Raw genomic sequence first — 22,809 nt, 5'->3', positions numbered from 1 at the left:
AAATATGGAACTGCCAACTGCAGGCATTAAAAAATCATGGGTCGTCCCATTTTCTTTCCTCCCACTCTAAATTCTAAGAAAACAATAAATTCGGGGTTCTTTTTACTTGTCATCTGCCTTTCAGCTAGAGATGCTTTTTCAAGCTCTTCCCAGCAGTCGGGAGGTTTGGGAACTTCAGCGCCATGACAAGTGCTACAGATCTGGGACAGATCGTGCCAGGGCGGATCAGTGGAGGGGCGGCCCCTTCCGCTGCGTTATCAGCGAACTCAGGCTTTCTCTCTTGGTCCCTTCTTTCCAAAATTCAGGCCTTCGTAGCCAGCGGTCAGAGGGCAGACCTGAGAGCAGTCCCAGTAACAAAGCACTTGGGGAGCCTTTCGTTCCCACTGAAGCTGTGCTGGTAAGCAAATTTTCCCCTAATATGTCCTTGAATGCATGTTCACCATCATCAAGCCCGATCCTGCTGCCCGGAGCCTGTGTCACATCGCTGTGACTGATGCAGAAAATTCTTCTCCAGCCTTTATCTATCCAAGCACTTTTTTAGGGAAGTTAATGAAAGTAGTTTTGTTACATTTTGACAAACTTTCATTTTTAGAGTGTGTTTCTATGCAGCGAGCATATTGCTTAACTGGGGAAGTAAATCAGGCATTTGTCAGAACTGAACAACATCAAGGTAATTCCTAGGACAGGTATTTGAGAGATTTGTGTGAAAAGAGGTTTCATTTCTGGCCAGGGGTCGGTGCTTTTCCTTCTCGCAGCTGCGGTGAATCCCCCTGCCAAGAGCTGCGGGGGGTGGGCTACACCCAGCTCGGGGCAGCCCCAGCTGGGCTGAGTTTGGGAGGGCTATAACAAGGGGGGGACAGCACCTGGGAGGGAGTGTCCTGCCTGGCATCCCTGCTCCTGCACCCTGGTATCCCTTAGCAGGGATCGCTTTGCCCTCTGCCAGCCTGGCCCCTGTGATGTTCTGGTAGGTCCTGATGTGCCATTTTGTCTGGGGGTCCTGGCCTGGGAAGAAATTGCTTTGCTTTGGCGGTGTTTGGTGCGGCTCCCTCTCAAGTTTAAGTTCTTCTGAGCGTGATCCTGAGATGGAGGGAGAGCCTCTGATGAGGCACAGGTATTTCAATCCTGGTGGTTAAAATACATGCAATGTACGGTCATGGAAGGTTCAGAAATCAGAAGGCAGAAGTGATGCAAAGTCTCTTGTCGGTCTTAACTTTTTAATGAAAATAACTTACAAAGCTACGCTTTAATGGCAGGCTCGTGGGTCAGCGCGGCTCAGCTTATTTACTGTCCCCCCCCCCCCCCCCCCCCCCCGAACTACCGAGCTCCACTGTGTGGGCTCCAGAGCCTCCTCCAGGAGATCAGGTGTTCAATAACTTTTATTTTAATAAAGCACTGGGCTTGTTTTGATGGACTGATCCAAAGCACTACATGGATTTAAACAGATCCCGTTGCAAATATCTTTATTTGATACCCCTGTGATGACTGGATTTCAAATGTCACTTGCTTAGCGCTATGAAATATTTAATTTAGGTTGTAATACAGTAGCGTGCAAGAACTCCAACTTAAATCAGAGGTCTCCTGTGTTAGCCAACAGCTATCCACAAATGTGCTTGAAAGCCAGTTTCTGCCCTGAAAAGCTCCTGATCCAGATGCAGGACTGAGGGGAGCCGGGAGGGAAGACCCTGCCCACCTTTGTGGTGGGTCTGTGCTGGCACACTGGCTCGTCACTGTAATTTGTCGTGGCGTCCCTCACCTCTGCCCTCCTGGGGCACGTGTGGGTGGGGGAATGTGACCGCCACTGCCACCACCGCGATGCTGCGTGGCAATGGCAGAGCTGCCGTGGGCACGGCACCCGTGCGTGGGCTGGGCAGGCAGAGCTGGAGCCTGGCAGGCGCTGGGCTGCGGCCGCATCCTGCCTGGGTGGGCTGGCCGGGATGCTGGCCCCCGGGGAAGGGTCTTTTCTCACCTGGGAACAAAAGCTTTGAGCTGTGCTTGCCTGGCGAGGCCTCTGAGCTTTGCTTTCTCTCTTTATGTGGCTCTAGCATGAATCCAGCTGTAAGGAAATTTTAGTTTTGCTCCATAGAGGGAGCAGCACTGGCTGGTGCTTTCTGAATTGGGACTTTTAATGTTTAATGCGATAATCTTGTTCTGAGTCCTGCACATATGGTAGATCATCTTCTCCAGGAGCTTGCTTGTGGCAGCTTCAGCGAGAAGGGTACGAGGTGCTGCCAGAGCTCGGCCGCTTCCCTGTGGCGTAATGCGTTTCTTTGGTTTTTGTTTTCCAAGAGAAAATAGTTGCAGCAAGCTCAGCGAGGAGACTGGTGAGGGTCAGGATCAGGGCAGGGATTACCTCAAGCAGCACAGGAGGGACGGTGCATTTGGGGAACCCCAACACCAGCAGAGTCGTGCCACGCGCGGCATCACCTCATTGTTTCTGGGTCTGTGCGAGGTGCCACAAGGGTCGGGGCTCCGTTGGGGTGATGGGAGCCAGCCCTGTGCCCAGAGGATACATGCCATCTCACAAGTGGTGTCTGGATTTGATTTCAGGGGGATTTGGAAAAAAAAAAAAAAAAAAAATCCTGTTTGTAGCGACTAGGAAGAGCCAGCGAGGAGCAGCTCGGCCAAGACTTGCCCCGTGGCTGCATCGGGTTGCACTCCTCGGGTCTATTTTAAGAGGCAAGCGGCACGGAGGCGGGGGAGCAGCCAGAGCCATCATCTCCCCGATCCCTTCGGCTGGGCAGCGCTCCTCCGGCAGCCGCCCCGTGATGAACGGGGTGCCAGGGTGACATTCCTGCTTTCTCCCCAAAGGTTGGCGAAGCTGCCTGTTTTGTTCCTCTTCTGCTGTGATACTTCAGATCCCCACCTTGCTGGCTCCTCCCTGCCCTGGATGATGCCCGCAGGCAGCCAGCTCAGCCGGGGTGCCCTGCCCGCCTGCATCCTCTGGGAGCTTTGTGCCCTCCTTGAATTTTGGCATCGAGGGCTTGGTGGGGCGGTGCTGGGCGGCTGCGCCAAGGGCAGGCACATCCTCAGCTCGCCGCGCCTTTGTAGGAGGTGGCTCTGCCTAATCTTTGTGCTGATCACAAGAAACCTGAAGGATTTTGTGATCTTGCAAGCCCCGTGCCAGGCGTTCCTCAGCTGGCAGCATGCGGAGCGGCCGGGGGGAACAGCAGCCAGTTGGGATGATGAATCGCTGGCGCCTCAATCTTTCCTCTCCCACTGCTCCCTTATGCCGTGCTAACATTTACAGCTGAACCCCTGGGGACAAAATGTCAGACTCCCTGCCTGTGTTTGCTTTGGTTTTTTCTCCGCTGGTGTGAGAGCGGGTGGGTCACTGCTGGGAGCCACCCAGCCCACCCTCACGCACCCCAGGGAAGGAATGGGACCTGGCTGTCGCCCGTATCCAGGACAGCGTGCATGCCAGACCCTTCATCATCTCATCTATCATTCTAAAAAGACACAGTCTGCGCGCCCTGCCTGCCCTGCCACCACCATGTTTTCTCTCTCATTACCCCACACTCTGCCCGTTTGGTCCCCGCTGAAGCTGATTAATCAACTCGTTGCCAATGTGGTGTTAGAAGCTGAGGGATTGTGGGACCCTGGGATGGGAGCTGAGAGGCACTTCCCAGGTTTTGGTTCCTGGGGCAGATGGGCCTGTTCTCTGCACCGCTGCAGAAAAGCAGCGTTGTTCCCTCCACGATGTCTCCTTCAGTTTGGGTTTTAGCTGTCCTCGCTCTTCGGGAGCCAGGCCGAGATCTGCTGATTCAGGGGACACGCAGCCCTGCGGTGTTAATGATCTCTGATGTGCAGGCGACAGGACAAGCACAGCAGCACCAGCGTGCCCGTGCAATGCCCTCTGCATGCCTGGGGTGCTGCAGGATGTCCCACTGCCCTTCAGCATGTGGGAGCAGGGCTGATGGGGACCCCGGGGGCATCCAAGGGTAAGAGCCAGCCTGAGCATTTGGGGGGCTTAGACCTGAGGTCTGAGGATGGTCTGAGCCCCCTGCGTGCTCTGGTCCCTGTGCCGGGAGCCAGTCTGCAGCCCTGAGCCCTTCAGGAAGGCTGGCTCACACTAATCCTTGTCTGACAACGGATGGTTTATGGACTGATCCTAAAATGTGCCTCGCTCTGGCATTAGCGGAGCATATGTTGGGGCTGGGGGGGGGGGGGGGGGGGGGGCAGAAGGGGGCTGGTTTGATGCTTTGTTATGAAATGCTGAAAGTGATGTAGGCATGGCCAGGGGCCCCTGAAATCTGCAGTCTGCCCGTGTTTGCTCGGCTCTTAGTCTGGGACATCAGAGCATCTCTTGATGCTGTAGCAGGTCTCTTGGGCCACCTCCATCCCATGGGGCAGAGCATCCGTGCACTCGCTGCAGCCAAGGCCGGTTGCTTTTGCATCCCTCCACCGGTGGCTGGTGCCTTTTTATGAAGCCACACGGGGAATTTTCTGGGTCCGACCTTAGAGGCAGCCTGGGGAGTGCCCCCGTCTCCCTGCTCACCAACAGAGCTGATGTCAGGTGCATTCGCCCGCTCTTGGCACAAGGTAGCTCCTCCAGCACAGCCTCCTGCCAGCTGGCGCCCGCTCCCCCGCGTGACGCTCGGGGCTTTTTGGAAACTTGCTGAGCTGCAGGCACCCAGCTCGTACTCGCCCCGGCTCTCGTCTGGAGGCTGCTGATGAGGGCTGACTTGGTGGCGATCGAACCGCATTTGAAGTGCTCCTTGAAATATGAGACAAGGGTCGGAAACTCTCCGGGCGTAGGGGTGTCTGCTGTGCCCTGACGGCTGCGGCACACGGGCAGCAGCCGGCTCGGTGGCTGCGAAGGGCAGGGCTCGGCGCTCCCTTTGCCGGTGATCAGGTAAGGGCCTGCCAGCGCTGGGCTGGGGGCACCAGGTGCTGCCTCTTCAGCATCGCTTTGCCTGGAACCCAAATGGGTGGGTGGACTGGAAATTGCCTGTGCCAGCAGTGAGGGCGTGCAATTGCCTGTGCAAAGGCAGGACGGTGCGGCTGCCTTGGTCAGCCAGGCTCCCCTGTGCCCCAGGGTGGGGATCTGGGGCTCCCTGGGGGCTCTGGAGGGTGGACGCGGCCAGGGCTCCGGTGCAAATACCTGCCTGGCCTCTGTGCGCGGCAGTGATGGGATCACGGAGCTGCTCCAAGACTCGAACTGCCCCTCTGCTGAGATTTACACCTCCAAGCATGGGAACTATTGGCTAATTTGTGCATTCAAGACAATTTTAATGGGGACGCACTGTCAGCTCTAACAGCAAATTCCAGCAGAAAAGAGCAAACCGAGCCAGCAATGAGATGCAGTGATTTGAGTTGTGCTCGGGTAAGGGTTTGTGGTATTCTCTGGCTTTCCTGTGGATCCTTGCAAATGCAAACAGGGCCACTGCAAATAAGGTCATTGCTTGGGGGGTTTAAGTGAGTTTTGTGACAGCTGTTGGTGGTGACTTTCATACTAATTCTTATACTTCCATTGCTTTTATTTACTATTGTGAGCACTTAACCAGAGATAAGGAAAGCGGATTCACTGTTATGGAATCATGTGAAATCAAATCGGTTTGGTTTTTTTTTTAGATTTCTTGCTCTCTTAGCAAGTTCATCCAAACTTTAGGTTCGGGTGGTAGTTTCCCTGATTTCACATTACTGAATGGGACAGACCTCCAGAATAGCAATTCTGATGCCACTTCAGCTCTGTGGCGAAGGCAGTTTTACTGGTGGAGGTTCTGGCCCCATGTGTTGGGTCTGTTGTGTTCAGGCCCAATAAAAGACTTGTGGGACACAAATCTGTGCCAATGGCAGGAGGGAGCCCAGGGGTCCCTGCCAGGGTAGGACTGGGAGAACATCACTGGGCAGATGCTCGGGCTGCATCAGCATGGAAACCTCTGGCCGGGCTGCGCTTAACTGCATTCCCTGCACCCTGGGACGGCCTCGCCGGGTCTGTCCTCAGGTTATCCAGAGTTTCAGAATTGAGGTGAAGGACCCAACGTGCATCAAACCCACTCTCTCATCAGGATTTTGTAGTTTGGCCAGAACCCCACTGTCCCAGTGACTTAGCTCATGCCCAGGTAGCTGCTTTTCTGGGTGCAAGCCTATTCCCCCTGCTAAAAAGCGGCTGTTTTGAGATCTGGGGAGGCCCAGCATGGAGGGTGGGTGGCTGCAAGACCTCTGCCATGTGCCCTGAGCTCCAGCTCCTCCTTTGCAGGCTGAGGGTGCGTAAATGTGTCAGCACGCTGCAGATGTCTGCTGGCATCGCCTCCGCTAATCCTCCTCGCTCCTCCCTGCCGGCGTTGGGGGTTGCTGCCGCCTGCAAGTTCCTGGCAGAGCCGCCCAGCAGAAGGTGGCCAACTGTGGCACAGGGCACTGTTTGGTCCACCGGCACAGCCCAGGGGCTCACTGAGACTTGACCCTCCCCGGCCGCAGAGGTGAGGGATGCTGCGTCCCTGTGCTCGCGGGGTGCGTGGGCAGCTGCAGGCGCATGTCGGCACGGAGCCGCTCTCCGGTGCCCACAGCCTGCGTGGGAAGTTATAGTTGCTAAAGAGTTTGGTTTGCATTTAGGAGCTGAAGTAAAGGACGTCCCAGCATGGGGCTGCTTCAGAAACTCAGCTGCTGACTGCGCAGAGCAGCTACGGGGATGTCCCCTGCAGAGGGGACCGCAGGGCAAGCCCGGTTCCTGCAGAGGAAGCCTGGAGGTGCCGGGGTCTTGGGAAATGGGATCTCTCTGCTGTGTGTGTGCCAAGGCCAGGCCCCAGGTGCTCAGGCGACCAGTCAGGGTTTTCCAGGGGCTGAAATTAATTTGGGCTGTGGCATCAGCTGAATGGTTACCCTGGAGCCCAGGGATGCAGCGTCCCTGGGGCCAGTGCCAGCATTGGGACAGACTCCTGCTGCCCAGGCCCCTGGTGCAAATGCATCTGGCCTGGCTCCTGGGAGGAGAAATCGCTGTTGGTGGGGAAGGGTAGTCCATGGGGGGCTGAACTGGGGTGGTCAGGGAACGGAACGGTGGCTGCAAAGGTCCTGGAGCAGATGAAAAGGCATGTCCTCGCCTGGCAGAGCCTCGCTCCATCGCTTCCCTTCCACCTGCACGGATGCTCTCTGGAAAGGAGGCGAGCTCTGCCGTCGTGCATCCTCTATAAACCAGAGTGTTTCTTATTTCAGATATTTAATGCCTGGATTTAAAATTCTTTCTAACATTTATCAGCGCTTTACAGCCTTTCGCAACATGTTTATGGTGCTATTAAAAAAGAGAGGGAGAGACCTGAGGTTATGGGCTACTGTACAGGAGTATATAAAACTGACCTTAAAATTACGAACTCGCTGTGCAAACCCACCTGCCTGACAGCCTGCTGTGCCGCTCGGCTGGGGAGACCAATCCGGCTGCTGGGAGTGACAGGGGATGAGGGGATGGCAAACCCAGAATCAGTTTGTTATTCCAAGTGATTGCAAACAATAAAAGCACCGAGGGCTAGAGGGCGAAAGCTCCCTTGGACTCAGATATAGCAGTGCTGCAGTCCTGGGCTGGGGCTGTGTGTGTCGCAGGGTGTCCAGGGCTTGGGGACCGGGGTGAGGACCAGCATCCAGCAGGGGACCGGGGGCTTGCCATACTGGGTGGGCAGCATGTCCTGGAAATGCCACGCGGTGGGAGGATGGACACTTTGACGCAGCGCTCACTGCTGCAGTGACACCCAAGCCGCTCTGACCTTCTTTTATTTCAGAGAGATTTGGACATCTGTCAGGGAGCTTTTCGCACCCTGCAGGAGTCTTTGGCCCTGCTCGGCCGGCGGCAGGATCGGCACAGCCCTCGGCGGTTCCGAGCAAAGGGCAGCAAAAAGTGCAGATGGGGGGGGGCTCATGGGCCTGGGGAGGTGTCGTTGGTGCTGATCAGCCAAGTGAAATCTGGGCAGAGGTGGGTGAGTGAACCCCCCCCCATCCCAGTGGAGCCCTGCACCCCTTGGGAAGACCACCCAAAAGATGAGGTTGCTCGTGGTCCTCCACGGAGAAGACAAAAGCTTGGTGGCTTTGGCCCTGGGGTGGGATCGGGCAGTGGAGCCGGGATGCGTTGACCCTGTGCTCGGTGCTGGGTTTGGCTTGGAGCCCCCGAGTCACCTTGGGCATGTGTGGGGTGTCATTTCACCTTCACTGTGCCTCGGTTTCCCTCCTGTGAAAGGGGGTAACAGCCCCCCAAAAGATCCTCAATGCTTTGCTGCAAAGGCAAAATCTGCCTCAAAGTAGCTGTCAGTCAGGGAGCTGCTGGTCCTTACATGTACAGTGACCTGTCCCAGCCAAGAATCACCAAATTTATGGTCCTGACACCTGAGAAGCAGAACAGGGGCAGCAGAAATTAAGTGAATGAGACAAGCGTGCACGCAATTAGGACAGACCTTTTAAACACTGCAATGAGAGCTGGGACAGGGAGCCTCTGCCTAATCAAAGCAACAGCAGTTCCTTTTTTTAAGATGAGGGAGACTTTTGGGATACTTTGTCCACATAATGTTCCAATTTTAGCTCTGCGTCCTGGGATGTAATTGCATTAAAAATACTCAGGGAGAGGGAGGATGCCAAGGGCACCCGGGGACCTGCCTCTGCTGGCGTGTCCCCACCAGTGCTCTGTGTGTCCTGCTGCATCCCCAAGGCCCCGTTTCACATTCCCGATGCCGGTCGTCTCCCAGATCTGCTTTCCGGCTGCTCTGCTAATGGTTATTCTGGTAAAGGCCCTCTCCCTGGGGTGCTGCGGGGCTCCCTGCCCATCTAAGTGCGATCAGGCATTGATTGCTGTGAGTTTTGGGGAATGACCACAAATGACGTGGTTCAGTTGGACGGGGCAGCTCTGCTGCTGAGATCTTCGCTCTCGGTGTGGGGTGGCTCTGTCCTGCTGCTGTGCCAGCCCCGAGCATGCCAAGTCCAGGAGATTTCATCTGAAAAACATTAGCTGGTTTTTGTGAATACAATTTAGGGGGTTTTTGAGTCTTTCAGTGCTGGGCCATGCTTGTTTCACTTGTCTCAAGCACAAGGGCTATGCATTTTCTTTCATTTTCATTGAAATGTGAAGCTGGAGCCTCGGGAAAAATCCTGAGGTCTCTAGAGAGAGTCCAGGGTTAATAGGTAGCAGAGGGCTGCATGTGAACTTCAGGCTCCTAAATCCTTCTGCCAAAAAGTAGATTTACTTGTATTTAATGTAAATCTCCTTTTAGTTATGCTCCTTATTACTTTAACCAGTGAAGCAGGAGTTTAAGGATCTTATTGTTAACACTTTTGGCTAATGATGGAGTAATTTAGGCTGGAAGGGACCGTTGGTGGTCGGTCCAACCTTCTGCCTGATGCACAGCTGACTGCAAGGCTGGAGCACGTTGTGCAGGTCCTGGTCCACCCCCACACGCAGACCCCCCTCCCTGAGCAAAAATGACATTAACCCCTTCAGGAGATGGTGACAAACGCTGCGGTGGGCGCGGGGTGGTGACGTCCCCTGGGGTGACACCGGGCTGGCTCTGCTGCCGCAGCCTGGGTCGCCCTCCATCCCCGCAGGTCCTGGCTTTCGCCTCCGGCTCAATTAACAGCCCGTGGAAAAACCTTCCGTTGCTTTTTGCTGACTAGAACTCCTAAGGGAGACGCTCGTTGTCACCTCGGGGAGCTGGAAAGGGCCAGACGGCTCGGGCGCCCTGAAAACGCCAAAACCCGCTGAGGACCGGGGCGTTCCCCGCACGGGTGGGTGGGTGGGAGCGCACCCATCCACCCACCCACGCACGGGCGGGTGGGGGGTACCCGCGGCTGCTCCCCTCCCCGGTCCCCGCAGAGCCGCTGGCTCCCGCGGCTCGGGCCCGCTGCTCGCAGCCTCCGCGCCCCCGCGGGGCCGCGGCCGGGGCTGCAGCGCCCGGAGACCGCCCGGTCCCCACGGGCCCCCCCGCCCGGCTCCCGGGGCCGAGCTGTGCCTGCCTGCTTTCAGCGCACCAAGACCTTCCTCCCCTGGGAGGCTCTGGGTGCTGGGAGGGGGAGGGCAGCCCCCCCCCAACCCACCCCTGCCGGGCTCCCAGAGCACCCCCGGCTGGCTGCTGGGGAGCCGGGGGCAATTCTTGGGGTGCTCAAGTTGCCATGGGTCGTCTTTGGGGAGAAATTATGTGACTTGTCGCAGAGGGGAGTCTGCGGGAGCTTGGCCTGTCACCTCCCGCAGCAAAAACACGGGTGGGGAGGTGGGTGCGGGACTGGGAAACGCAAGCCGTGTCCGAGGGGATGTGCAGGGCTTCCCACCATCAGGAGCAGTGGGCTGGGGCTGCTGGGTGAGGTTTCCCAGGATGGTGCTGCACCAGGTCAGGCAGGGATGGCCGTGGTGCTTCAGGCTGCCCGTTGCATAAACCAAAGCCTCCGGTCTGGTCCCTAACGTCCAAGGAGGGCACCGGTGAACCCCCGAGCAGTGTCTGCACAGCCCTTCCTGAGGATGCCAAGGGCATCTCTGCAGTGCACCTTTGCAACCTGTCTGGCCACCCACAGACACCCCGGTCCCCTGCTCTTGGCCCCTTGGGGTGTCTCGGCACAGCGTGCCTGTGTGTATTTGTAACTGGCAGCTGCCAGCTCCAAGGTGGTAACTGGATCGCAGGGCTCGGGTGACCTTCGCACCTCTCCAAGGCTCAGTTCTGGATGTCCCACCAGCTCCCAGTTCGGAGTTGGGCAGTGGGGACTGTGTGTCTGTGAGGCGAAGGCTGCAGGAGGGCCGTCCCTGGCTGACCCCAACCCCTCCATGGGCAGCTCTTCCACGTGGTGGCCCTGTGTGTGTCTGGGACTCGAGCTCCCAATGCAAGTTGGTCCTGCAGAACCCTGCGTTCAGGACAGGCACCTGCTTAATGTGGGCTAGAAAGTGCTCGTGGCTTGAGGTACCAGTGCCGGTCCTCCTCCTGCCGTGGTGGGGATGGGCTGCAGGACACCAGAGCAGCACATGAGTCCAACCAGTTGAATTTCTTGCCTGCAGAGAGTTGGTTACCATCCCAGCTCTTCCCTCGGCCAACCTACGGTGCTGTCCAGGAGTGAATAGAAAGACTTTAACTGACATGAGGAGTGTCGTTTGGTGCTAGAAACTTGGAAGAAGTGTGTTATTCCCTGCTCCAGCACTAACCTCTTAGGAATGCCACTGATCATGTTGTCTTGCCTAATGCAACTCCTTGCAGAGATGTAAATGCTGCTGTTCTTGCTCAGGGAGCAAGATCCAGGCAGCCTGGGCACCCCACAGGCGTGGGACCTGTGCTTGATTTTCCTGCCTCACTTGGCCCCTTGTTCCCATCCCTCTGTCCTCACAGCAGGTCTGTCCTTCCTCCCGCAGGCATGAAGCGGCCCCTGAGCCCATCCCACAACCCCGAGAGCGGGGTGCGGCTGGTGGAGGCGGCCAGCTGCCCGCTAAGCCAGCCTGAGCAGCGCATGAAGCGGGAGAAGAAGCACCAGTCGTTCACGCTCTGCGAGGTCTGCAACATCCAGCTCAACTCGGCCGCGCAGGCGCAGATCCACTACAACGGCAAGTCCCACCAGAAGCGCCTCAAGCAGCTCAACAAGGGGAAGATGCCGGCAGCCCAAGGTAGGAGCCCATCCATCAGGTCAAGGTTGCCCAAAGGCTGCCCTTGCTCTGGTACAGCTACTCCGCTGGGCTTGGTGTGCTGGAGTTGTGGGATGTTCGGGAACGCTGTGCTGTCCTCAGCATCTGTCACTTGCTTGTCTGCCTGAACTCCGGGGGCTTCCCCAGCCCGCTGTCACTGCCGGTCCTCGAGTGGTTTTGGGGCCTGAGAGCCCGCTGCGCCGGATGGATGGATGCGTGTGGGTCCTGTCCATGTGCAAGTATGGTTGCTGGTACTCTGTGTCTTTGTGAGCATCTTCTTGGGTTTCTGTAGATGACTTGTGCAGCTGGGATGAGCGCATCCAAGGGTGGAGTGGCTGCCGACTTCTGGGTTACCGGCTACCTGCTTTCCAGGTGCCATCCTGACCCTGTCCCTCCAGCCTCCTGCTGTGCACGTGTCCTGCAACTGTGCTGAGTTTGGCTGCTGTTGTCTCAAAATACTGCTTAGATTTTGGTGCTGAGGGTTAAAAGCTCTCAAGTGACGCTTTCAAATATGGTTGGAGGTTTTGTTGGAAGCTATGATCTCCTGAAACTTCATCTCCATTTTTTTGTTGGGGTGCTCTGCACTGGCAACCCCTGTTAACCTGCTGTGTTCTGTGCTCAGATACTCTGGCAGTATGTAGCTGCCTTGGATTCCACTGGCCCTCTGACACGTAACGTCCTTGGCAAATTGTCTCATTGTGCTGGCTTGTGGTGGGGGATCTTGCTTCTGTCCTGCAGCCCCAGGAGAGGCTGCCTGGGGAGGGCTTCTGTGGTGTGTTTGCACAGGGGAGGTCACTGCCCCGAGTCCCTTGTACAAGGGGATCTGTTGCCTGCCGTTAGCTCACTGGGGTACCAGCGAGCACTGGGATATTGTCTGCTGTGACACCAACGCTTGATGGGCCCTACAACAAACCAGACAAGCTGTGCCATCTGGAGTCGATGTGTTTAACAAGGTCGATCTGTTCCAGTGAGAAGGAAGCACCAGCATTGCAACAAGGGTGGGTGTTGTTTTCTGTTTAGAGACCCATGTTTATCAAAAAAACCACTTAGCAGAAGTGGCAGCCAAGACAGCTCCGTGTTTGCCCTTGACATGATGTTTTAGGGTCCATGGTTTTGTTTCACGAAGTGTTTAGGTGATGGGCTGAGTGCACGGGACCTCGGGCGTTGCAGCATTAGGAGGCGAAGGTATCTTTTGTGGGATGCCCTGAAGCACCTGTATCTGAACTCCTGGGGGTGACGTGCGCAGTGGCCTCTTCTTGCTGGTCGTCCATGTAATGCCGTGCTGGGGGTGTCGTGGTCCGAGGCTGCTGTGAGTTGGGGATGGTTTCTCTTTTTGGCGGTGGAGCTCCTGTTAATTGCCAAGTTATTGTAAAACACCTCTCTTGTGTTACGACTAGCGAGAGAGCAGCCCGGCGTCATCCCTCCAGGCAGGCTTGACATCCACTCCATGTTGTCAGCAAGTCCAGGCAGTGCAGAGCCATGTATTAACTAGTCAGGCTGCAGCACGAGGAAGGAGCATGTCTGCTGGTGGCTGGACAAAGCCTCTTCTAAAGAGCAATGAGGTGATCCCATCGTGCCGAGCCTGACTAACCAAGTCTCCGCTTTCCTGCCTGTTTTTTTCCAAATGTCACCTTGGTGACGGCAGTCTCCTCTACGCCCCTCTCGTTAGTTCTCTGGGGGCACTTTCTGAGTGTGCAAGAAGGGCCGGCGTTTGTCCCCGGGGTCTGGGTGGGTGGGTGGTCCCGGCCCCTCGCCCGTCAGCCGCAGCGGGGATGCTGGCACACGGCAGGTGCTGTGCCGCCGGGCCGGAGCTCGTGCGGGGGCAAGGACTCGCTTGCCCTCTGTGCCATCTGTTGGCATTTACCTGGCCTGGGCCCGTACGGCTGACTGCTGCAGATTTTCTCCTGCATAAAAGCAGGGAAACGTGCCCACAAATGTCACCCTGCAACAACGATTGACCAGCTCTGCCTGAGCCTTTCGGCTGCGAGGGTTTGCGTTGCATTAAGCAGCAAACCAAGGGAATTTGTTCTTCCTGGTGCAGACACGTGTGCCCAGGGCAGTGCCCGGAGCCCAGTATTCCCAGCCTGAGGCCAGTGCTTTCCCCGGGACCCCGCTGCCGTTCGAGGAGGGTGTTGCTGGCTGTGCACCCTGCGGCTGCTCCGCAGGGACCAGCGGTCGCAGGGGGTCCCGGTGCAGCCCCCTTTGAGCTGCACTGGGCGGCCGACTTGGCAACTGACCTCCTTTCCTTACAGACTAATTACAAGCTGAATTAATGAGCTGAGGTCTCCAAAGCACTTTGTAGCTAATTGATGCCTTTATCTGGTGTGAGGGTGATGAGAAGTTGAGGGGAAGGGGAAAGGGCAGGAATGTGCCGGAATCCTCTAAAACCGCGCGTTCGATGCCAGCCCCTCGCTGCCCAGCACCGTGCACCCCGGCTGCCCTTCTGCGGCCCACGGCGTGCTGTCCTGCAAGGAGCTGCTCTGCTGAAGAGCAGTAAGGGGTTGGAGTCTAGTCCCAGTTTTGTGAGGAAATGTTTGTTTAATAACATCTGAAGCTGGCAAACAAATCTGCAATGCTTTTGCAAACAGCAAAGCAGCAGCAGGTTGCAGGGTGGTAAAACCTGCTGCGTCTGGCCACCCCAGCCCCAGTTAGTGGGATGGGTGATCATGGCACCGTGTCCCACGCACAGACGATGCTCTCTGCATACTGGGTGGCTGTCCTCAGTGCTCGTGCCTTCGCTGCTGTGCTCACTGGTGGCTTCTGGCACATCTGTGGGGTGGGGAGGTCCTGGGTGCGAATCTGGACCTGTGTTCCCCTCCAGCACTTTCCATCCTGCTGAGCACTGGACTTCTTCAAAGGCAGGAAAGTGCTGATGGGACCCGGCTCACAGCCGGGTCAGGAGGATGCTCATCCCCAGCAAATCAAGAGGGTGGGTAACTGGGTGCTGTGGTTGGTGCCAGGGCCCTGGCTGCGGTGCCCTGGCCTTGGCAGACCTCTGTGGATCGGTCTGTATAAATACCTGCTTCTGCACTTGCTAGAGACCGGGCAGGCTGGAGCCATAAATTCCTAGCATGGCAGTGGTCATCTGTATGCCAAATCCTGCCCTCCCTGGTGGTGGTTTTGTTTGAGCAAGGCCTAGGATATGCAAAGGAGCTGGTCTGTTTATCATCATTTACTGACAGATGGAAATATCGCCTGCTATTTTAATGGGAGCAGGGCTCATAAATTCCAGCCTGTAGCTTCCAGATTCTCCCCCCGGACCCGGTTGTGGCTCGATGGGAGGCTGTCCAGGGATGCATTTCCTATCGAGCCAAAGAATCTCGGAGCATGCGAGTATGCTCTTTGTACTTCTGCGTCGTCCCTGACCTCCGCCAGCGTCCAGGGCTCCAGCAGACAGTCGCAGCCCTTGGGGCTTTGCTGCGCTGTCAGCCTCGTGCATGCTTTGCTCTGGCGTTCAAGGTGAAGTTGGCTTCTGCTTGCGCAGGACTGCAATTTGCTTATGTGGGGAAATTGCAGACGGCATCTGCTCCCCTCGCCTCCCCATCCCTCCTGCCCCCCCGCAGCGGTGGGGAACCGGTGCCTGTGCAGGACGCTGCTCCCACCGCAGCCTGCTCCGCTCGTCTGGAGCTGACCTTCTCCCCCACGCTTTTGGTTAAAAATGTCATTTCCAGCTTTATCATGGGCAACTTTTCCCAGCCTCCTGAGGCGCGAGCCCGGAGGGAGGCACGCGGCCGCGAATCACAAATTAGGGCTGGGAACCGGTTGATGTGATGCCCGTGTCCCCTCTGCGCTGGTCGAGCCGCTGGCACTGTGGGTGCTCGGTGCCACCCGGCCCCACGTCACCTGCGCTGGGAGACGGGCTGATCCCTCCCCAAACCCAATCATCCACCGCTGCCGAGAAAAGCGGACCAGTCTTTTCTGCCTTGCCCAAGTGAGCTAAGGACAAGTGCTGGAAAAGCGCCTGGTCTGTGCTCCTGCCTGGGCTGCAGCGTGCAGGCAGAGCTGGGCAGAGGTGATGATTGCTTGGGCTAAGCCTGGTGCTCGGGGGGGCCCTGCCCCATCACACTCCTCTTGGAGCCCTTCACCAGCCAAACCAGCACATTTGGGTGCTGAGAAAATGCACCCGCCTGTGGTCACAGGAGCAGTCGCCCCTTCTTGGGCAGCTCCTGGCTGCTCAGCCCGGCACAACCCACTGAGAGGGCAGGCTAACGCGGGTGTCTGATAACGTGTCAGCACTGGGGGAGCCTTGGGAGGAGAGGGAGAGTTTTTAAAGACAATGAATTAAATGAAATAATTGAGTTAGACAAAGATGGGATATTCCTCTGAGCTGGAATCTCTGTCTCGCACTGACATCTACAGCTACATCAAAGGCAGCTTTCACAGATGCTGCTCCATCTTCCCCGTTTCCCCTCTGGCTTCTCTGATCAGCTATTTCTGCAAAGGCTGTAATCGCTTGCATTTCGTGGAGCAAAGCTGTGGAGGAGCTTAGCTGGCAAACAGATGTGATAATCAGTATCATTACAATTTATTAGCTCTATGCCAGAAAGACCCCCAACTTAAAAACAAATTATTGTTCATTAGGCATTTTCTTGCAAGGCAAATCATAGATTTCTGTTGTCTCACGATGAATTGCAGTGCAGGCGACAATTAGATACCGGATGTCCACAGATGAAAGATGTCTTCGTGTTGCAGATGCCAGTTCAAATTCAACTGGGTCAAGAGTGATTTAATTGCTGCCTGTGATTTTCAGTGGTGCCCAAGTGAGCTCAGGTTGCTCTTGGTGTCCTCGTGCTCCCGCAGCCAGGAGCCGGACCCCCCCCCCGCCCCGTGCTGGTGCCAAATGAGCAGAAAGAGCTGCGCTACCCCAAAACAGGGAGCGGTGGCTGCAGGCACAGCCTCCAGCGCTGCTTTTGTGCCAGTCCAAACTGCTGGGTGAGGGCAGGGGACAAGGGTTTGCTGCCTTCCCTTTTTCCTCCTGGATGATCTCAGGGGCTGCCCATCACAGGTTGGGCTGAGCTGGAGCATTTCAGGAATTTGCTCCCTTGCTGTCCACTGCTCCCAAAAAAGGCCCTTCCACCAGTGTCCCAAAAAAGTCACGGGATGTAAAGAGCAGCTCATGCTCCCCCGCTGCCGGAGCCAGCGTCCCCAGGCCCTGTCAGCTCGCATCTCGCTGAAGTGTGGCAGGGAAGCGTTCTCCTTTGTAGCAGGAGTCTCCCAGCTTCCCGGGCAGATCCGAGCTGACAGCAGCTCATACCCCACCTTGGCCGAGGGCGGTGGGTGCTGGGGGGTGGTGGGAAGGACACCCTGTCCAGGCATCTCCCATGCCAGGAGGGTCTGTGCGAGCCCCGAGCCCACTCGAACTGCCTTTGCCAGCCCTGGGGGCCGCCGATCTGCTCCCCCAAACCCAGTGCTGAGGCTGGGTGGGCAGGATTGAGCCAAAACACCCGGAACCAGCTGTGCACTGGTGCCAATACACGTCGCAAGCTCTTTTTCCTCCCTTCCACGTGCCTCCATGGCATTACGTACCCAGTCCCTCTCCGGGGCTGCCCAGTGCTGTCCCCCAGCCCTCGTACTGGAGCTCCCTGTGCCGCCGTCCCCACCCGCTCAGCAGCACTGCACGGAAATAACGGCTCCTTGCGAAGGGAAAGGTCCCGGTTTCCCCAATTAGCTGCTGAAATGTCTGTTTGTGCGCGTTTGCAGAGCAGAAAGGCTTGAGATGAGCAGAGAAATCGGTGTGACAGCTTCAGCATCGCTGGGTCTGCAGCGGAGGGGATGGGCCCCCGGGAGGGGACGTGGGGACCCCACGGGAGCCTGTGCCGCGCCGGGAGCCGGGGAGGGGCTGGCGGCTGCCGGTGGGAGTTATCTTGTGTTGCACGGGGGGTGCCAGCCGAACCCCTGGATTTTGGCAGCAGGCAGGGCTGCTTCTGGGTGCTGGGGGGGGAACCTGCTCCCCTCGAATGGCTCCTCCATCACAGGCAGGGGGCTGCAGCGTGTGAAGGCTGGTTTATCCAGATGAAAGCAATGGGCTGTGGTGTTAAACTGCGGGAGACCCCCAGAAGGATCCCAGGGGTGCTTGCGCTGCTGAACAAAGCCTCACGTCCCTGGGCATCACCCAGGCTGTCGGTGGCCTGGGTGAGCTGTTCTCAGCCAGCAAATGGAGGGTCCCCGCAGCCTGTTGCGCTGACCAAGCAGTACAGGTTCACAGTCGTGCTCTCTGCTGGGCTGGGATAACCCTGCCGGTAGACAAGTCCTGAAAACGACCTGGAACATCGCCTGGGAAAACAGTGCCCTGGCGTGGAGAGCAGCGGAGGGAGCGGAGCTGGTGGGTCTGACTGTGAACAGTCGGGCTGGTGCGTGGTGGCTGCGGGATCCTGCTGTGGGATCCCGCTCTGTGTGCTCCGGCACCCGGCATCTCGGAGGTCAGCTGCAGCGACTGTTTCCTTCTGCCTTCCCCCTGCTGCTCTCTGCTGTCAGAGCTCTTCAGCTGTTAATTACCAGGAAAATGGGTGCCAGTCTAATTTTTTTTCAATTTCGTGTTATGCACGGAATCCTTTAATTGTCTTTAATAAACAGGGCGATGCTCAGTGGCGCTTTGTCTGCAATAAAATCCAATGTATTGATTTAAACAATATGCAAACATGCAGGATTAGAGTCTAATTGGGGACTAATCGGGGTGCAATGGCCGTGTCGCCGGCTGGGCCAGGATGTCCTCGAAGCTGGGGCAGGCGCGGTGGGAATGTGCCCAGCTCCTCCGACCGTGCTGCCGGGAGCCCCCGTCCGTGACCAGCCTTGGCAGCCTGCCGGGAGCTGCACCAGCGATGCTGCAGGGGGGAAAGTTGGCTTTTCTGGCTTCCTCCTTAATTCCTGCAGTGGTTTGCTGCTTTCCTGCTTTTGGGACTTTTTGGAGAAATTTGGCAGGGAAAGCCAAGGGTCCAGCTGGGCCAGGAGCTGCGTTTGCAGCGCTCCCTCGCCTGGCACGGCCCCTGAGCCTGATGTCTGCTGACAAGATTAGTTATAGATACGGGGGGGGGAGAGCAGTTGGGAACATAAAGGAGCAGCGGGTGAGTGGGGAAGGGCAGGTGTGTGTCTCGCAGGGGCTGGGTGGGGGAGCGCTCCTGCTAGACCCCAGCCGGTAACTGGGCACGTACCTCCTGGGGATGTCGATGCAGTGCATCAGGCTCTCCTGAACTTCCTAACAGCAGATCCGTGCCCACCCTGTGCGTTAAAGGGTCTTTAATATTCAGCTGTGACAGACGCTGCATCTACCCGCCTGTGGATCGATAACCTCGTGGCCAAATGGTAGCGGGGTTCATATTTTAAGCTTCTGTAAATTTAGCGAAGGACAAGCATACGGAGTCCTCCTGCTCGGTTGGCCTCGGCTGCTCCCTTCAGCTGCGAGCAAAGATGATTAAAAATAGCTTTTCAGATCAGATTTGAATAACCTGGAATCTCAGTGGGGGAAATTTAACGTTTTTTCATGTCTTAAAGATGTTTGCTGGGATCAGGTGTCGTTTGAAGAAGCGCAGTTGTGTAATTGTACATTTTCCTTCCCTCTGCTTATTCCCAGGCTTCTCCCTTCCCCGTTGGGGAGTGGGGATGTTCCTCGAGGCTCCCGGTGGCAGCGAGCCCCGGCAGGGTTGGGTGCTGTGCAGAGCTGGGGGGGAGCAGCCGCCCTGCCCCAGCCCAGCTGCCGAGGGCTGAGAAGGGGAGAGACTGACCCCCATCACTGGGAATTGGCAGAAAAGCTCCAGTCCACTAAATGCTCCTGTTATACCGAAAAAAGCCATTTCACGTGGGGGAAAAGGGCCTCTGGGCTCCATGTGAGAGGTTTTGTGGGAGCCCAAACCCTCCTCTTGGCACATCAGCCTTGTGCCAGCCCATTAATCTGGAGAAAACTGCTCCCTTTTTAAATCCTCTGAAAATACCCCATTAACTTGCTCTCCCTCTGAAAAGCCCAGCTATTCAGCTTATCATGGATTAATAACTGTATCATAATTAATCTCTGATTTTATTGAGTCGGTAACTTCAAATAAAAAAAAAAGTTGATTAGCCGTTAACTTTTGTTAGAAGGATTTTCTTGATGCAGTGCCTTCCCCATCAGGGCACTGCCCCTCTGCTCTGCACCCTGATTTCTGGCAAGAGGATTCAGGGATTTTTTTTTTTTTGTCCTGACACACTTATTCTAAAAAGATCCTTAGAATTTAAACTCTCGGCCAAAAAATGACGCAGAGAAGCTACTGGGCTTTGCCTTGTGCAAGTGCAGCCTGGCGCAGGCTGTTGTGTGATGCTTAGAGCGAGGAGGAGGTCGGAGCCCCAGTGCAGTGGGGGCTCGGGGGGCCAGGGTGGATGCTCTGGCTGCATCTGTGGGAGAGGTTTGCCTTAAAAAAAAAAAAAAAAAAAAAAAAAAAAAAAAAAAAAAAGAGACCAAGCCAAAAGATAGCAAGCTATGATAATATATATCAAGTATAATCTTTGGGTGGGCTGGCAGCCTGGTGCCTGGGCTGTGGGGGTCAGCGACCACGGGGGTGTTTGGGAGGGGAGCAGAGCGAGCTGTGGTTTCTCAACGCATTGAGGGGAAACGGGGGGGGTCTCACGGGAACGAGACCCATGTCTGAGAGGACGAGATGTGTCATGGCAGAGGGTGAGGAGGGTGCAAATGTTGGGGTGGGGGAACGCGTGGTGGGAGGGATGGGGTCATTTTGAAGGGGAGACCCTGGCAGCAACTGCCGGCTGCATGCATATATTGGAGACTGGCTTTTGGCCCCGTGCCAGCCCCCAAATCGTCTCCCAAGTGTGAAATGGGTCTGACCTTCATGAGGTGCTTCTCAGGGGGAGGGTACGGGCTGTGTTCATCCTCCGAGGATGGGGCATCACGGGGGGAGTGGAGAGCTTTGATCCGAACACCTGGTCCTGTGCTTGGCCGCGCGGCTGATTCCTCCTCTGATAATGTGCTAGCCAAATTTCTAGTGCTGCTTTCCCCCTCTCTTTCCTTCTCTTAAAATCACCCTCATCAAAAGGCTGCCATCGTTTCTGGCAACTGGGATAAAGGGGTTTAGTCCTTTGAGTCCCAGGAAGATGCAGCAGCCAGCGCAGCGTTCCCGTGCGTCCGGCTCGTTCCGCTGCGGGAGCTGCTGATGCCAGGGATGGGCTGGGATGAGCTGCTCGGGATGGGTTTTGGGGAAGCCGTCGGCTTAAATCACAGCTTGGGGTGCCTGGGGGGCTCTGGCCCTTGCCCGAACTTTCCGGGGAGGTTTGGTATGTGCCCAGAGGGACCGTGCGCGGGTGCTGTGCTGTGGACGTGGGGTCGCAGCGGGGTTGTGGCAATCGGAGCAGTAAGGGGAGCAGTAGCAGTCGGGCAGGGCTGTCCTCTGCACGGCACGCTGCCGAGATGTGTTGCCAGCAGAGCCAGGGAGGCAGAGGCTGAGCTGTGCTGTGTACAGAGGATGCTGCTGGCAGTGGCGATTTTTCCCGAAATCAGGAGGGAATTGCCTCATGTTATTTTTAAGCACTGTATTTTGTGAGCCAGCTATCCTTAATCTTGGATTTTGCTGTAATTTTCTTCCATTTGGTTTGCTATCAAGTTGCAACAATAGCGTTTTATGGCCACTTAGCTCAGGCATGCGTCACACGTGATCTTAATTGGAAGTGGATTAAGAGCAACGGGGAACATGCAGCCATGGAATATTTCACAGTTTCCCATGTAGCATCAGCTCAGCAGATTTGGAAGAGGAAAGCCTGGGATTTATTTTAAGTGGGGGAAAAAATGGAAAAAAACAGAAGCTAACCAGGAGCGTGTCTCGGCTTGTTAGCGGCTGCTGATCCCCATCCCGAGAGAGCACCCAGCCTGGCAGGGCCTTTCCCAGGGAGGGCTCCAGCAGCAGCTTCGAGCGGGGGGCGAGGTGCTGGGTCCGTGCCGGGGATGCTCCGGGAGCTCCCGGCTCCTGCGGCCGCCCCGGGCATCGGAGCTGACTGCATCCTGCTGGAGGGGGCTCGTCTGTGCCTCCCCCAGCGCTCGGGTGCTGCTGCGCAGCCTCGCTCTGCCAGCCAGCGCCCTGGCACGAGGGAACCTTTTGCTCCTTCGACATCCCCACGGAGAGGTGAGGACGCGTGGGACCTCGGTGGCCCCGGGGGGATGCAACCGTGGGGGGGGGGGGCTCAGCCGTTCCCCGGGGATGGGGGGCAGCCGCTGTCCTGCTCCGGCGTGGGAGGAGAGGCGAAGCATCACGCTCCCTCCCGCTCCCGCGCCGGCTGCTGTCATTGGGGATTAGACGTGACGGATAAAACGGGTTGCACCGGGCTGTGCGTGCGAGGGCTGCGCAGCCGCCCTGTGCCGAAGCGCTGTCCCAAAGAGCATCGGGGCTGAACGGACCTGGGGGGGGGACCGGGGTGGGGTGACGGTGATGGGGAAGTGACTTGTCTGGGGTCTCGATGAACAGCGAGGCTGGGAACGCAGCTCGTCCCTCCCGGGCTCCAGCCACGGGCCCCTCTCGGTGCCCGCTGTGCCTCGGCCGCTTCCCTGCATGCGTGTGCACACGCGTGTGCTGCTCTCCCAGAGAAAAGGGGGGGAGCGAGCATGCATAAAAAAAAAAAAAAAAGGCAAATGGGGAGGGGAGGGGAGGTAGGTAGGACTGAGCTGGATAAGGGCGAGCAAAGGTTTGTGGGTAGTGTAAAGCTGTCACTGTGATTTAGGGTCGGCTGGTTAAACTGTTTTATGTTCACAGACAGTAAGTCGTAAGCAATATAAAATTTTCTATGAAGAGATGATCTTCCCTCGTCATGCTTTATGCCATCTTTCCCAGAGTGATCTCTCCTTTTTATAACCCCACGGTGTCACGGCGCAGTTGCGCGGAGGGAGAAAACCGGATTCTGGCCATTTGAGAAATGGCGACAGCCCGAGCCCCGGAGGTCGGGTCTGTGCCGGGGAGGGGAGCAGGGAGCTGCGGGGCTGAGCCATGGTTGGGGTGCCGGCTACCTCAGCCTGATCCCGGCGGCTGCACCCGCATTTTGGCTGTGTGAGGCCGGGCTCTGGCCCGGGACCGAGGATCGTGATGCTCTGTGGACGTTGCTCCACCGCGCCGCTGCCGGGGACCTGCCCTCTCACCGAGCCCCGGTTGCTGCCGCGGGACGGCTGATATTGCTGGGAACAGATCAGTGCAAAGCCCATGTGTGCCGGGTGGGTTGGCCACGAGTGACCGGTGTGCGTCCCTCCGGCACAAGGACCGGTGGCCTTTCCCCTGCGGCTTCTC

General features: G+C 57.0%; 1 protein-coding gene across 1 annotated transcript in view; it reads left to right on the top strand.

Annotated features, from left to right (window-relative positions):
• The window catches only part of ZNF385C (zinc finger protein 385C), a 99,466-nt gene that overhangs the window by 32,882 nt on the left and 43,775 nt on the right, over nt 1–22,809 (top strand). Inside the window, 1 exon segment of the mRNA XM_052785519.1 lies at nt 11,297–11,545. Coding sequence (XP_052641479.1) covers nt 11,297–11,545 — 249 coding nt within the window.

The sequence above is a fragment of the Harpia harpyja genome, chromosome 4, assembly GCF_026419915.1.
Source record: "Harpia harpyja isolate bHarHar1 chromosome 4, bHarHar1 primary haplotype, whole genome shotgun sequence".
Taxonomy (NCBI): domain Eukaryota; kingdom Metazoa; phylum Chordata; class Aves; order Accipitriformes; family Accipitridae; genus Harpia; species Harpia harpyja.
Note: the sequence above shows the minus strand (reverse complement) of the source record. Positions and strands in the feature narration are given on the sequence as shown.